At 39.7% G+C, this 15,416-nt stretch overlaps 2 protein-coding genes across 4 annotated transcripts in view; one reads left to right on the forward strand and one right to left on the reverse strand.

Moving 5' to 3' along the window:
• TXNDC16 (thioredoxin domain containing 16) overlaps positions 1-12,770 on the reverse strand; it is an 81,772-nt gene extending 69,002 nt beyond the window's left edge. Inside the window, exons 1-4 of one of the 3 annotated variants that reach the window (XM_037503344.2) lie at positions 12,716-12,770; positions 9,113-9,197; positions 4,570-4,803; positions 3,530-3,612 (exon numbers count right to left, since the gene is read on the reverse strand). In XM_037503344.2, coding sequence (XP_037359241.1) covers positions 3,530-3,612; positions 4,570-4,803; positions 9,113-9,140 — 345 coding nt within the window. In that variant the 5' untranslated portion in view covers positions 9,141-9,197; positions 12,716-12,770. Of the gene's footprint in view, positions 1-3,529; positions 3,613-4,569; positions 4,871-9,112; positions 9,198-12,570; positions 12,690-12,715 lie in introns of those variants that run through there. The other 2 variants (XM_037503342.2, XM_037503345.2) reach the window with 2 other exon arrangements.
• Positions 12,771-13,415: 645 nt separating this feature from the next.
• GPR137C (G protein-coupled receptor 137C) overlaps positions 13,416-15,416 on the forward strand; it is a 59,471-nt gene continuing 57,470 nt past the window's right edge. Inside the window, 2 exon segments of the mRNA XM_037503346.1 lie at positions 13,416-13,434; positions 13,437-13,858. Coding sequence (XP_037359243.1) covers positions 13,416-13,434; positions 13,437-13,858 — 441 coding nt within the window.

The raw sequence follows: 15,416 nt of genomic DNA on the forward strand, positions 1-15,416 counted from the left end.
AGAGATGATTGACATTATGACAATAGATTTGTCCATTCACCCATTCAACATATATTTGAACATCTACCTTATGTGAGCTACTGTTCTAGTCACCCAGTAAATTACTCTGATACAAATAAGCAACTTCATCTTTAGAACTTACAATAGTAGAGAAAATTTCAAAAGTTAATAAGACAATTTAAAATGTTAATTAATATACGGTGTGAAGTTATGTGCCATAAAGAAAAAAAGGGGAAAATATGTAACAGGATATTTTAGATAAGTAATCAAAGAGGGCTTCTCTAAGGAGGTGACATTTTTGCACAAAGAATTGAAGTAATGAAGTGATGTATACAAATATGTCAGTATGTTGAAGCGATGAATTAAGCAGAGGGGAAAACACCTGCAAAGGTTTTTTGGAAATAATACATCATGCAGGTTAAAGGGGCAGAAAGGTATACAGTATACATCGGGAATAAATTAACAAGGTGGAAGGGCAGAGTCTGTCAGAGTGAGGAGCTTCTATTTTATCCTAATTGTCATGGAAGCACTGTAATCTGACACATCTGACTTTATGTGTAGAAAAGTTTAGAGGGATAATAGAGAAAAAAGGAAAATCACTCGAAGGCTATTGTGGATTCCTAGATAAGAAGTGGTAGTTTGGACAGAAGGAGTAAAAGTGAAAGTACAGGAAAAAGTGAGATTTAAAGTTTTGACAGTTGAACCTAAGGGAGTTATTAATGGATTAGTTTTCATAGAAAAGTTTGGGATGACACACAAGTCTTTGTTTTAAAATCTACTTTGTAGATATAAAAACATGGCTAAATCCACTTTCTTTTGGTAATTATTTTCATGACCTATCCTTTTTCTTTATTCACCCTGAATAAAGATTTATTTTAAGATTTTTTTAAAGATTTATTTTTACTAAAAAAAAAAAGATTTATTTTTACTTATTTATGCACACAAGAACTGGGGTATGCCAGAGGTACAGGGGGTGAGAGGATTCACCAGAGACAGAGTGGGGAGCAGAAGAGGCAGATGTACTGAAATACACTGCTGAGGGGAGCAGTGGGTGAGACAGGGGAGGTCTGTTGTGCCAAAGGATCGAACTCATACAGCAGTGGCTGGCAATAGTTTGATAGCACTGAGACTTAACTCCTTCGCCACCAGGAAGGCCCAAGTTCTGAAACCTTTAAGATGCATTTCTAAATAGCATACAGTTGGGTTTGATTACTGTGCCCTGTTTGACAATCTTTATCTTAATTAGAACATTTAATCCATTTATATTGTAATGCTTTCTTCATCTACCTCTGCCCCCTGGTTATTTTTCACTTTTGAAAATATCTCAAAATGCCACTTTTTGTGAAGTCTTTCCCAGTATCACACATGACTTTCCACCCCAACAATCAGATAGGAACTTTCTTTCTTTTAACCTCTATGGCAATTTATTTGTATCTCTCTTAATATTAAGATCAGGTTCTGCTAGTTATCAAATTATTTGTGAATCTGTTTCATGGCCCTTATTTAGAATATAAACTCTCCAAAGAAACAGGCATCTTTTTATAGGTCTTAGGCATCTTTCTATCCCAAAGAAGTCTAAATATAGTAATTCATTTGAATTTCATAAACATTTACTGAGTATTTATTATGTGCCAGAAACTGAGGTAGATACTAAATATAGATCTGTCACATTCACCAGTCTCCTTTCCACATAACTTAGTGTCCTCATCTGTAAAATCGAGAATTTAAGTTATCTTAGTTTAAAAAGACAACCCTGAGCAGGAACCTTAATATGCTATTCCAGTTATTAGATACACAATTACTAGTTACTAGTTATTAAATAGCATGATTATTGCATTAACTGTCAAATCAACCTAGTATTTCATTTCTGAATTTCAGTTTAAAATCTTATTCAAAGCCTCCCCAGAGATGAGTGCATTATCATTCCAGAATATAGCCAGTTGTTCAAAGTTAAGTAATACTTCCATAAAACTCTAAACAACAGGGTATGGAAGGTTTCTGGGTTGACAGACACATCAAATACTGGGAGGGGGCACACCCCAAACTATTAATACATGAGGGCAGAATCTCCTATACTTGAGAGTCTCCCAGACCTTGCCTTTGCTTCTCCTCCATTTAGCTATTCCTGAGTGATATACTTTATTAGAAACAGTAATAGTAACTAATATTTTTTCCCTAAGTTCTGTGAGCTATTATGTTAAAGCAAATGATCAAACCTGAGGATTAGGCTGTGAAAACCCCCAACCAAGTCCTACAGAAGTTGGTAACCTGGAGACCTACTACTTGTGACTGGCATCTGAAATGATGGGCAGTCTGACAGAACTGAGCACTGAACCCATGGGCCCTGTGCTAACTCTGGGCAGCTAGTTGTCAGAATTGCCTGGTATGGAAAATTCACACGTTTTCTATCAGAAGTGTTAGTGGGTAGAGAGAATGGCTTCCCTATAATAGCCAAGGTTAGCTAGCTTTTATATGCTTCCTGTACCAGCAACTCTAGCTGCAAAGACCAATGGAGCAGAAGCCATCTCATGAAGGAACAGACTAAGAATAAATGTACACACATGGGCCTCCCCGGTGGCACAGCGGGTTGAGCACAGCGCTGTGAAGCTGTCTACAGCCTCTGCAGCGCAGGTTCAATTCCGGGCCGGCCAGGGAGATTCCCACATTGAGCGGCAGACCTCTCCTGTCGGGCCCACTGCTCCCCTCAGCAATGTATTTCAGTAGTCTGCCTGTTCTGCTCTCCACTCTGTCTCTGGTGAACCCTCTCACCCTTCCGCACCTCTGGCCTGTACCCCAGCTCTTGTATAAAATTAATAAATCTTTAAAAAAATAAATAAATAAATGTACACAGAAAGTCAGGCAAACACTAGTATGAAAGAATTTAATAACTGCTGAGTTACTAATCATTCAGATTTCTGATATACAAATTTTAACTTTAAACTACATCAAAGGTCTGTGCAGCTATGTAATCCATGATTCATGTGAAAATTTTCCCTAATACTCAGTTTGAACTTTTTTGAAAAAAAATTAAATATGTAATTTCAAGTTAGGCTGTTTTAACTTTGTTCTAGAAATAAATGTGAAAAACTGAAATAAACAATTATAAAAACTTAGGAAAATAGGAAAGAAAAAAATACTTCAATGACCTCAATTTGTGCTAATAGAAATTTAATAAATAGCTCGGTTATGGATATTGATTATGATATACCTGCCAAGCTATGGAAAACAAAAGCCTAACTCTAGGTTTGAAAAAATGACATCACAGCGCCAATAGAACAGTGTATAAAATAAAATTAAATTCTTAACTAAAGAAGTTTAAACAGCTTTTTTTCTCTATATGTACAAATTTATTTAATAATCTGGAACTGTATTTCAGTGCTTTTGTCTACCCTTATCAAAAATGTTAGAAAAAGCATTTTTCCAGTTTGGAAAAAGACATGAAACAACATAGGCATTTTTAGATACTTAGTATTAAGCTATACAGCTGTAAAATGTTTGCCACTAAAAATTTATTAAAATATTTTTCTACCTTTGCAACTGAAATTCCATAGTCCTGGAGAGGTTTAACAGCCTTATTCAGTTCTTCCAGAAAAATAGAGGTACTTGGAGAATCTAAAATAAGAAATGTTTTATGAATGTTTTACGACATGCCCCTTAGGAAGGAAAGATAAATTTTTAAAATTAAAGTCCAAAGCTGCAAACTTAAAACTAGTATGCAATAACAAATAATCAAATAACTGAATAAATATAGTTATATTATTTTATGCCCTTATTTCCTATTGAATTATTTCTAATGTTTTTATCATGATAGAGTTGGTAAGTGACCTTAAAAACTTTCTAAAACAAGAACAGAGTAAATGCTTAATTTAAATATAACATTTGGCAATATTTTTCCAAGTTCGAGTCCATATACACAACATACATGTACACATACACAAAACTTTCAAAATGATTTTAAAACAGTGTGGGAAGTCAATAGAAAAGTGCCTTCACTTCATCACTAATTTCAAGAACAGCATTTTCAAGGCATAAAGACTTAAATGATACCATTGTAATTATTAATTATGCTTAACAGTTACACTAGGTAATTCAGTATAATTAATGCTACAACTAAAACAGGATATTAAACTATAGCATTATTAATACTACATTACAAAGTTTAAAAATACCTTTAAAATATTTTCACATTAAAAAGGTCAAAAAGTATACTTTCAGAAAAGATTAAATGAAAGTCACATGAATACCAACATATGAACAGCTGATTCTTAAATAGCATTTACTATGGGTTAGGCACACAAGTAAAATCATTTAATCAGCACAATAAACTTATAAATCATGAGTACTATTTCTCACTATAGATGATAAAAAAGGCATACAGCAAGGCCGAGTGACTTGACCAAGGTCACACATCAGGTCAAGTGGCAGTTAAGATTCAAACACAGATAGGCTTACTATAGTAGCAATTTTATGGGATATTATTAATCCTGACAATAAGTTCCCAGTGAACATATTGATGAAATAGCAACAGAAACATCATAAAATCATTTTTAGAATATAAAAAATACTTACTGACTTGACAGAAATAAGCTAAGGAGGCTTTCCCTGCTTGCAACGTACTGAAATATTTCTGAGGACTCAGTTCTGGTAGAGAGTCTACTGCTGACTTATAGAATATGCATATCACAACAAAGGAGATGCCAACTCTAAAAACGTTGAAGCTGGAAGACATCATCAACTGTAGTCGGATATGCACGGGCAATTTTGTCTTTTTGTTCACTGCTGTGTTGTTGCCTAGGACATTATCTGCAAGAGTAGGTGCGTGTTCAACTAAGTTTTGCAGAATGAATTTGCCAAATACATGAAGTAAAATCTGCAAAAAGAATAATATAAGACATGACATATAGTATTTGACTTTCCTAGTACATCACTGTTTCCTTCTAGTAAAAATTTGAGAGGGGATGATCTACGATAACATTGATTTGATAATACCATTGTTTTTGAAACTGGAATATATCAAAGATATCTGAAATATGCAATAAGCATCTTAACTTAAACAGATATTTACTAGAGCACAATAAACTAATTGTCATTTTTAAGGGTTCTAAAATTCTTAACCATTACCCACTCCTTTTGTTAAATTGGGTATTTTATCTTTCCCTTCCTAGACTGGATTACAATGAGAGATCCAAAATATATGTCTACTATATTCACATTACTTTACTTTAAATAGTCTAGAAAAGTACCTTTTTAAACTATTAAAGAACATTCATTTTAAATACACATTTTTAAAGCTTAACACAATAGTTTTTTCAACGTTTTTGTTTTTTTTCCAAATTTTATTGCTCAACACAGATTTTTTTATACAGTCCAGAAATTCAAAGATCTTTATCAACTCATATTTTAATTCAATTCCATTTTCTGAACTCAGATTTGTTCCAAATATCTTCCTCTAGTCTTCTTTCATGCTGTACTTCCTTCCATGTTGTCCTCTGCATCTGCTGTCAATTCCGTGTCTTCCATTTTGCTATTTTCAAAAATCTCTTAAAAATTTCTTCTTTTAGAAAGTTTTTCTACTGGTGATCTATTTTATTTAAGTTTGAGATGTGACTGCTTAGGAAAACTGATGCAATATAAAAAATATAGTTCTAGAAGGTAAATACACCACAGGTATAGGTGAGAATCTGTTTTATTTCAAATAGGATTCATATCTTTCAGATAAAAGACCACTAGCTCAAAACTGAAAATAGGGGGGAAAAAAGAAAAAAATTACTCATAAAAAAGGGGAAGAATTTTTTCAGTAAAGAATAAAATAATAAAATAATAATTTAGGGGAAAATCATACTAAATTGGATATTTACTCTAGCCTTTCAATATTATCAATAAGTACATAATACCTCTCCCCCAAGGAGCAGTTATTCCCCCCCCCCAAAAAAAAAAGAAGTTATTATACATTGATTACTTCCTAAAAATTTTTTTCATTACAATTAGTTTATGTCTGTGCAAAAAAAATTATCATTAATTTTTAATAGGAGCCAAGAGTTCAAAAACTCAAATAGCATGAGAAGTGAGAACCATGAGGAATCATTAAGAAGTAATTTTAATGATATAATTAAGGGGTACCCTTGACTTTAAAACTGATTACATATTATAGCTATGTTAATCCAGAATATTTCAAAGCCACTTCATATTAATGGGAAGGGCTTAAAATAGGTCACTCAATATTTTCTTTATATTTTGAGAGGAGGGGAAGAATGAATATATCCTGTGTCTAAAGGAATAACAATATAAAATCTGTCACAATATGAAATAATTCCAGCCTAATTAAAAGATTAAGCATTTCAATAAAACACAAATGAAAGATGGAGGAGGAAGAAGAGGGGTGAATACAATTGAAAGATTCAAGTATATTAGGCATAAGCTTAAAGGTGAAGGACCTATATAATGAAACTATAAGACACTAAAAAAAAAAAAGAAGACACAAAGAAACGGAAAGATACTGTATGTTCATGGATTGGAAGAATAAACATTGTTAAATTGCCATATTACTTAAAACAATTTATAGATTCAACACAATATCATCAAAATACCAATGGCAATTTTCAGGAAATTGACCAAACAATTCTAAAATTTGTATAGTACACAAAAGATGCCAGATAACAAAGCAATGAGGTATCATAGTCCCTGAATTCAAACAAAGAAATAGTAATCAAAATAGTATGGTGTTGGAGGAGAAACTGAAACACAGAGTAGAATTGAAAGCCCAGACATGAACCCACACAAATATGGACTGTGTAACAAAGAAGCCAAGAACATACTATGGAGAAAGAAAAACCTTTTCAACATAGTGTAGGGAAAGATAGTGACCTGCAAAAAAAAAAAAAAAAAACTAGATCAGTATTTAACTCCATTTAAAAAGTTAATTCAAGACTGATCAAAGTCTTAGATGGAAGCCTGAAACCATAAAACAGATTAAAAAAAAAAAAACATAGATGATACTCCCCTGGACATCTACCTCAGAGATGTATTTGGAGACTCAATTCTAAAGGCAAGGGACACAAAAGCAAAAATAAATAAATAGGACGGTACCAAATTAAAAAGCAAAAGAAACCACCACAAAACAAAAAGTCAACCCATGGACTAGGAGAAGAAAATTGTATATCACAAGTCAACAAGGGATTAATCTCCTAAATATTTAAAAGAGTTCATACAATTCAACAACAAATAAACAAACAACTCAAATTAAAAAGTGGGCAGAAGACCCGAATAGTCACTTCTCCAAAGAAAACATATAGATGGCCACAGGCACATGAAAATCTCTGCATCAGTTATAATAAAAGAAATTCAAGTCAAAACCATCTTGAGATGTCACTTTTCATCTGTGAGTATGACCTATAACAAAAAGACTGGAAAGAACTATTGATGGGGATACAGAGAAAAAGGAACTCTCATTCACTGTTGGTGCCAATATAAATTGGGCTGTTTATGTGGTAAATGATATAAGGAATCCTTAAAAAATTAAAAATGGGAAATATAAACATCAAACAATCCAGCAATACAACTCCTGGATATTTACTGAAAGAAAATCAAAATACTACTAACCCCTCTATATATAGCACCCCTCTAAATATAGCACAAAATACTAGCACCCCTCTATATATAGAAACATTATTCACAATAGTCAAAGCATGGAATTAACCATCAACAGAGAATTGGATAAAGAAACTATGGTATGGGCCTCCCCTGGTTGGCGCAGTGTTTGAGAGCTGGGCTGCACCTATTATATATGATATATATGTCACTTTCTTTTGTCACAGTCACTAAAGACACTCAAATGGTGGCTGTTCATCAGTATCAGACTAAAAATAAACACAACACAGAAAATCTCCCAGCTCATCAATGAGCATGTGGCATAGGAAGAAATAAACCACCTTATTGTCTTAAATCACTGAGACTTAGGGCTTATTGTTGCAATATAATCTAGTCTCTCTACAATGGTATACAAACCAGAGTGAGATACTGTATTAACACGAACCCCAAAATACTGACTCAGGGTCAGGCAAAAAGGAAACTTCTGGACCTAATCAAGGAAACTTGTATCAGAGACTAGAACTCAGCAAGTTATCCACATTAAGGAGTAGCAAAACATTTGATAAAACTATTACTATAATAACTTGGAGATGACATGTTCCTAATAAATTTATCAAAAGCATGTACCTAGGCTTTTGTGCCTACTGAACCGTTTATAGCCTGATGAGAAAATGGAAGGCAGGAGCTGAAAATTGTGGGATCACTGCTGTTGGTTGTGTTTAACAAGGTATTAAAGGAAATATACTCAAAAGAAGAACCACCATCCAAGTGTCTGGCTATTCAGAACTTAAAACAATCCTTAAGTCTCCACCCTTCTATTATTGGAAAGCAAGCTGTCAAAACTGCTCAGCCTTGGACCTCGCTGGTGGTGCAAGGGGTTAAGCACCGCACTAAGAAGCAATCCTCAGCCTCTGCAGCATGAGTTCGATCCCCGGCCAGCTAGGGAGCAACCCACAGGGCGAAGCAGACCTCTCCTGTCTCACCTGCTGCTCCCCTCAGCAGTTTATTTCAGACAGTCTGCCTGTTCTGTTCCCCATCCTGTCTCTGGTGAATCCTCTCACCCCCCACTCCCCCCGCATCTCTGGCCTGTACCCCAGCTCTTCTATGCATAAATAATAAATAAATCTTTAAAAAAAAAAAAACTACTCAGCCATGGAAAGAAGCCATAATCTCCAAAGGCAGCTTCAGATGTGGCCAAGGATAATAAAAATGGAAGGACCTTTTGCAGGGCAAGGCTAAGGACCATGGAGAACTCTGCTCTAGGCGATGTGCCAGAATATGAACTGTTTGTTGCTAGTTTTCAGTAATGAGATAAAAATAGATATTCAGTATAAATGTTTTGAAGATTTATAGTAATTTTTTGTCTATTGGATTGAATGACTTTAAATTGGCATTATACTTTGACATGTTTTTCATTTAATTTTCTTATCATTCAACTTTATCAATTTTAACCAAAATTCAAAGTAGATTGGAATAAAAGAAAAACAACTGGTCATTCATAATATATAGTTTGAAAAGTACTTACCTAGAGAACCCCAGGGAATTAGAGTCATGTCAACATCTGCTCAATAAGATTTCAAAATAGCTGAAGTCTTGAATCTGGTGTATGTCTGAAATGGGAACACTTATTATAGTTCTCTGTCTCAGCACTACCTTCTATATTATTCAGGGAGACGGGTAACTTACCATGTCCACACTGATAGAGATTACCACTACTGGGCATTACTCAGACAATCTGGACTTTGAATTTGTCTGGACTCATGGGATTTGAGGGTTATCTGCACTGGGATGGGTCATGGATGCACAACGAGAATTTGTTGGCAAGGATAGACTGTCTAAATGTTTCTAGTTCTCAAAATATGTTAATATTATACTTTCCCATTTCCTTAAGTTAGGTGTGACCATGACTTGGTTTGGCCAATGAAATGTGGAAAGTGACATATGTAACTTCTGGAAGATTTTAAGGGTCAAAATAGGTGTCATGAATCATGACATACTTTTCCTCTGCTACGAAGATTGGTGACACTCAACATGAGGCCTTCTTTGTCCAACCACGTCTCAGAAAGAAAACAACATAGGACAAAGCTCCCAGATGATCTTGGGTGAGCATTTTTCACATGTTGTTGTTTTAAACCCAATTTGAGGTGTTATTATAGTATAGCCCAACCGAGCTCTACTGGTTTTAGTAACAGCTGAGGGAACAATGCCTTAAACATGAATTCATATCCTAGATTTTACAGCACTCTATTTCAAAGAATTCACAGGAAATTGACCCAGTTTCACTGTAGGAAGATTCAAAAAGGGAAGCTAACTCTTTAAAATGCAACTGACTATATTACCCGAACAGGTGCCAATACAAAAAAAAAAAAGTGGGAAGTCAAATGTTTGCCAAAACTACAATATATACATACACTTCCCAATTTGTGCAAACTCTTACTATTTGTGCCTGAAAGCTGTCCCCAATTCCTCAGCACTACTCAGAATTGGAAGGGAAAATACAATTTTTGCCTTACCCAAAAACTCTGAACAAATATATACACACAGGTCACTTAAAAGTTAGGGGTGGGGGAGTATAATATTTAACAAAGGACAAATATGAGGGTGATGAACACTGTGAGAAAGCATCAGTGAGGCTACACTATGAGGGGAAAAAAGGCTAAAGCTTGCAAATAAAATGCTCAGGACAACAAAAGTTTGTTTTGTTTGGCACCAGAACACAGAAAAAGAAGCCATAAGGCAATGAAGAGGAAGTACTTCATGAGAAAAACACCGATCTCCAGGCTGGAGAAAGAAGGAGGCAAGGATGGATGGGCCTTCGCGTGTGTCCTACACCTGGGCAGCAGCTAATGGCACACTTCATTGTGGAACGGTATCCTCCACGTAATATTTTAAATGGTTTTGCTTTAAAATGTTTGAAAGATCACTGTGTTACAGGAATCTACTCTCCTAGAAAGACATTCAATCATTGTGCATGTGGACAATTTTTAGAAACTCTAGCAGTAAGTTTTTCTAAAAAACCCTTGGTTGGTTTCCCTTTCATAGGCAGAAATTTTCCTTATGATTCATTATAACACTGATGGTTTTCCCTCTCAAGAATAAGAGGTATTCCTCTCACAAAAAATTTACAACTGTAACCATTAAACAAATTATACCAAAATCTGTGGCATCAGGTCTCTGCGAAAAATTCACTTTATATTTTGTGATTCATTTTATATTTTGTAACAAATGGGGCATATAATGCTTACCAAATTCCTGTAAGAACATTCTGTAAAAATAAAAATAGCTTATTTACAGCTTAATGTGGCTACTGGAGAACAGAACCTGCTCAATGAACCAACCTCAAATAAAATGCTAGTTAGATCTCATCAGAGTTTATCACTTACCCAAAGGAGTCAACCTCTCAAAGTAAAGCCCTTTCTAAGTAGGTTGAGCAAAAAGAAAGAGAAAAAAGCAGGCTATCTGGCCTTGCTCTGTCAGAGATAAAAAAAATCTCACAAGCAAAACCTAAAACTATAGTATGGATACTATAAAAATATTGTTTATATCACTTTAAGTAGAGAATATAGAAGAAAACGCAAAGAATCTTCACGGTCAAAGTCTATTGGTGACCTCAAACTTACACCTTCTTGGTTATAGATGATACAAAAACAGTCATGTCAGAGAACAGGAAGTGCCGCTGATTTTGACAAGATCCTAAAATCAGATAATTCTGAGTTCACACTTTATATATATATATATATATATACATACACACACACACACACACACACACTTAAGCACATAACTGTAGTTAACTTGCTTCATGAGTACTCTGTCCCCTTTCAAACAGAACTGTGTACCACCCTAGCCACATTCTCTAAAAATCTATAATGTACAGTTCTTAAGTTCCAATAAGTGTGCAATCTTGCAGTGAAGTGTTGCTGTAGGATTAAGCTTGTTAACATTTTACAGCAAGTTGTACAGCCTACTGTAGGCTGCACTCACAACCTCCTCAGCTAAATGTTTCATCTAACAATAGCCACACATCAGTTCCAGGCCTAACCATCTATCACAGTTTGTCAGTACAAAACACAAGAGTATCTGGTGCCTGGGTTAACTAGATTCTGTTCCAGAATCGGCTGCACAAAAGAGACTTTAAAGTTCCCTTTGGATTACTTAACTAAGAAAGAAGAAAGCAACACTTGGGCAAAGTTTTATTACCACAAAGGATGGTGAGTTAGAACAGGGTCTTGGGACAGCAAATGTAGCTGTGTCCTTCACTGGATTACTAGCTTACTAAATTTGTGATGTACCACTTATTCTAAGGAGAACACAAATTTTCTCTTCATTTTGCATAACTTTGTTCATTTTATTACCAAAAAAAAAAAAAAAAAAAGGCCAACAATAAGGTAATACAGCAATTGATGGGTAGGTATCTCTCTGAGCCCCAGGAATAGTGCCATCATCTACCACATACAGTTGGAGAAATAAACACTTGTGGAATTTAAGGAACACGGACTATTATTCCACTTCTTCCTCTCAAGACAATCATCAAGAGTCACAGTCCAGTTTCTGACTTGCTGCCTAAACTTATGCCCGGAGCATCTTTCCAAATTCTTAGTTTCAAAGACCCACTATCCCCTCCTCACAGATCCCTTAGACATCCATCTAACCCTTACACCTCTCCTTCTTAAGATTCATTTCCGAGGGAGGACAGCGTCTTTCCCTTGTACAGCATAGGCGCCCCATTTCATCCCTTCTCCCCAAAAAGGGCTCCCGTTTTTCTCTCAAGGCTCACGCAGGTGGGGGGTGAGAAGGGGGGAGAGGTGGAGAAAGTAAAATGCCCCTCAAAAGGATTCAGATGCGGTCCCTTGTAAGACAAACTCCAGAGCCCGGCCGCAGGGCCTCAGCTAGAGCAGAACCTCCGAATCCGAATGCCCATCCCTGCAGGCGAAACCACGCACGCTCCCCCCGCCGCCCCGCGAGGACCGCGCTGCTACCTACCTGCCCGACACCTGCGGGCAAGACCCACCGGCGAGGACCCGCAAGGTCCCCGCGGGCGCGCGGCCGGCAGCTCCCTCCTCGCGAGAGAGGGAAAAAGGCGGGGCTGTGCCCTGCTCGCCCAGCCGACGCGAGCCTCCACGCCTACCTGCCCGCGCCGGCACCCGGGCCTCTGCACCAGCGACCGTCACCCGCTCCGCGGAGTCAGGTTCCCAGGCAAAAAAAAAAACAAGCCCTTAGGCTCCTCCCTCTCCTCGTGCTCCTTACGTAAGCGCTCGCCAGCCAATGGGAAGCTCAGGGGGCGGAGCGAGAGCCGCCCCAGGTGACGGGCGACAAACGAGTCCTCCCGCCGGCGCGAGTGGGATGTGCAGTTGCTGGGCCAATCGGCAGTGTGGGTGGGCAGTAAGGGGGCGGGAGAAAGCGGGGAAAGCGAAGGCCCAATCAGATCGCCCATCCCTCGAGCGACGGGTCCCGCGGCCTATGGCCTTCCGAGTGCGGCGCGCGGGGGGCGTGCCCGCCTGGGCCAATCGGCTAGAGCCCACCGTGCGGAGCGAGCGCCTCAAATGCTCGGGTTTCTCAGCTGATTGTCTCCAGCGAAGAGTTGTTTTTTGCAGCTACTGAGCGGAGCCGCAGCAGGAGGAGCCGAGACCCCCGGGGGGGGCGAGGAGAAGAGGCGGGGTCCGGGGAGCCGCGGCTGCTGGGCGCGGGGCTCCGGGTCCTGTCACGGCACTTCCTGGGGCTGGAGGCTGGGGTGGGTGGGGGGCCGGGGGGCGATCCTGCTCCCCCTCGACGGCGGCTCCGCGTGCGGCCCCTCGCTTCCCGCGCTCCCGCGCCCGCCCCCCGGCCCGATGAGGGTGTCCGTGCCGGGGCGGCGGCCGCCGCCGCCCCCACGGCCGGCCGCGAGCCCTCGACGCCCGGCGGGGGCGGCGCGGGCGGAGGCGCGGTCGCTGCCGCCTCGGGCGCCGCGGTGCCGGGCTCGGTGCAGTTGGCGCTGAGCGTCCTGCACGCCCTGCTCTACGCGGCGCTCTTCGCCTTTGCCTACCTGCAACTGTGGCGGCTGCTCCTGTACCGCGAGCGGCGGCTGAGTTACCAGAGCCTCTGCCTCTTCCTCTGCCTGCTGTGGGCAGCGCTCCGGACCACCCTCTTCTCCGCCGCCTTCTCGCTCAGCGGCTCCCTGCCCCTGCTCCGGCCGCCCGCTCACCTGCACTTCTTCCCGCACTGGCTGCTCTACTGCTTCCCCTCCTGCCTCCAGTTCTCCACGCTCTGTCTGCTCAACCTCTACCTGGCGGAGGTAAGGCGGGAGGGCAGGCTTGCGGGCCGGGAGGGTGAGCGCGGCCGCGGCAATCAACTCCAGCGGAAGATCGCTGTGGGGGGCCGGGTCGGGGGTGGGGGGCCCCCCCGAGAGCAACCTGGGGAAACTGAGGCACTCCCGGAGTGTGCGCCAGGCTTGCTGCCCTGAATGAACTTCAGCAGGTGATTGCCTCGGTGACGGAGGGGCTGGGGGGAGGCAGTGGATGAGAGTGTGTTCTGACAACTTCCCACGGGCAGGACAACCCTTTGTTTGGTGTTCTGCACCCCCCCCCCAAGGTAAGGTGTTGGCGGCACCCACAAAGTGGCATCGCAAGAAGTAGCAGCCCGGGTAGCTCTGCCGAAGCTGGACTGTGCTGAGAGAGGCTGGTTGATGCTGAGGTAGCAGCAGCTCTGCTGAGGCTGGATTGCTGCCAGCCATTACGTCACCAGGCAGAGCTGTTCCTCTGCTATTGTTGCTGCGTTTCTTTTATTAGAAGCTTATATTCCCTCCTGCATCTCCTTTCCTGTAGCTTGATGAGCCTCACACGAATTCCGTTCGATAGTTCCCCAGCAGGGTTAATGATCAATAATACCCCACGCCGAGGGTCAGTGTAAAGACCTCCCTCAAGCCCTTAGGTTTGCCCCAGTTGCTTCGTGCTTTCGCTATTCATCCTACCTCTCACAGCCTCGTCTTTTTTGGGAGCTCACTGAAAGAGAAGATACTAGCTGAAACTGTGCCTATTGCAGAAACAAACCACCAAACTGTTTTTGCAATAACTTGCTTAATAGCTGGAACCTAATCACACCCCCTTTCTCTTTTATGAGGAATTGCTAGTTGGATTGCATTGTTCTGCAGCCGCTTAGGTATTTGACCCATTTCAGACAGGTTTGGGAGTGTGAGGTTGTCAATCATGTGTGTCAGTTCGTGGTATTTAAGCCATAGAATTTTGAGAATTGTCCCCAAAAGTCTCTCCACCCCACCCCCCGCGAGGGAAAAAAAATAAAAAAAGCTTGAGGAGGGGAGGAAACAAGGTGACATCATATGCTTAATACTGACTAATATAGAACAATATTGGTGTATGCAGCTAATCCTCTCAAGCTTTTGGGGGGATGAGAATTAATGTAGTTAGAGCAAAAGTAAAAAACGCTTGAAGCTGAGGAAGTGTTTATATTTCCTGCGTAAAAACCACTCTTTTCTCCCTTAATAGATAGAAAGTATAATGCATAATTTAAAATCGTAATCATAACTTAGGCTTTTTTAGCAGACTAAAAACAACAGTTGAAAACAGGTAACAAAACTAATTTAACTTTAATTCTTCTCCTTCCCCATCCTTTGCAAGTCCAAGCAATACAATGACAAAACCCAAACAGCAAGAAGAAACAAAAAGCGTGGTAATCATAATTATGCCATAGTCATGACTCTTATTGAACTATGTTCTGATCTTCTAGTTGTTGTTTAAACTGTTACTACACTTCTATCCTGTGTATTTAAATGAATACATTGTATTCTGCCAACAGTTTTTCTGCCCTCAACTAAAGCTTTGCTCTAGCTTCAGAGA

Source organism: Talpa occidentalis, unplaced genomic scaffold, assembly GCF_014898055.3.
Source record: "Talpa occidentalis isolate TD23 unplaced genomic scaffold, MPIMG_talOcc4v2.1 talOcc4.11, whole genome shotgun sequence".
NCBI lineage: Eukaryota > Metazoa > Chordata > Mammalia > Eulipotyphla > Talpidae > Talpa > Talpa occidentalis.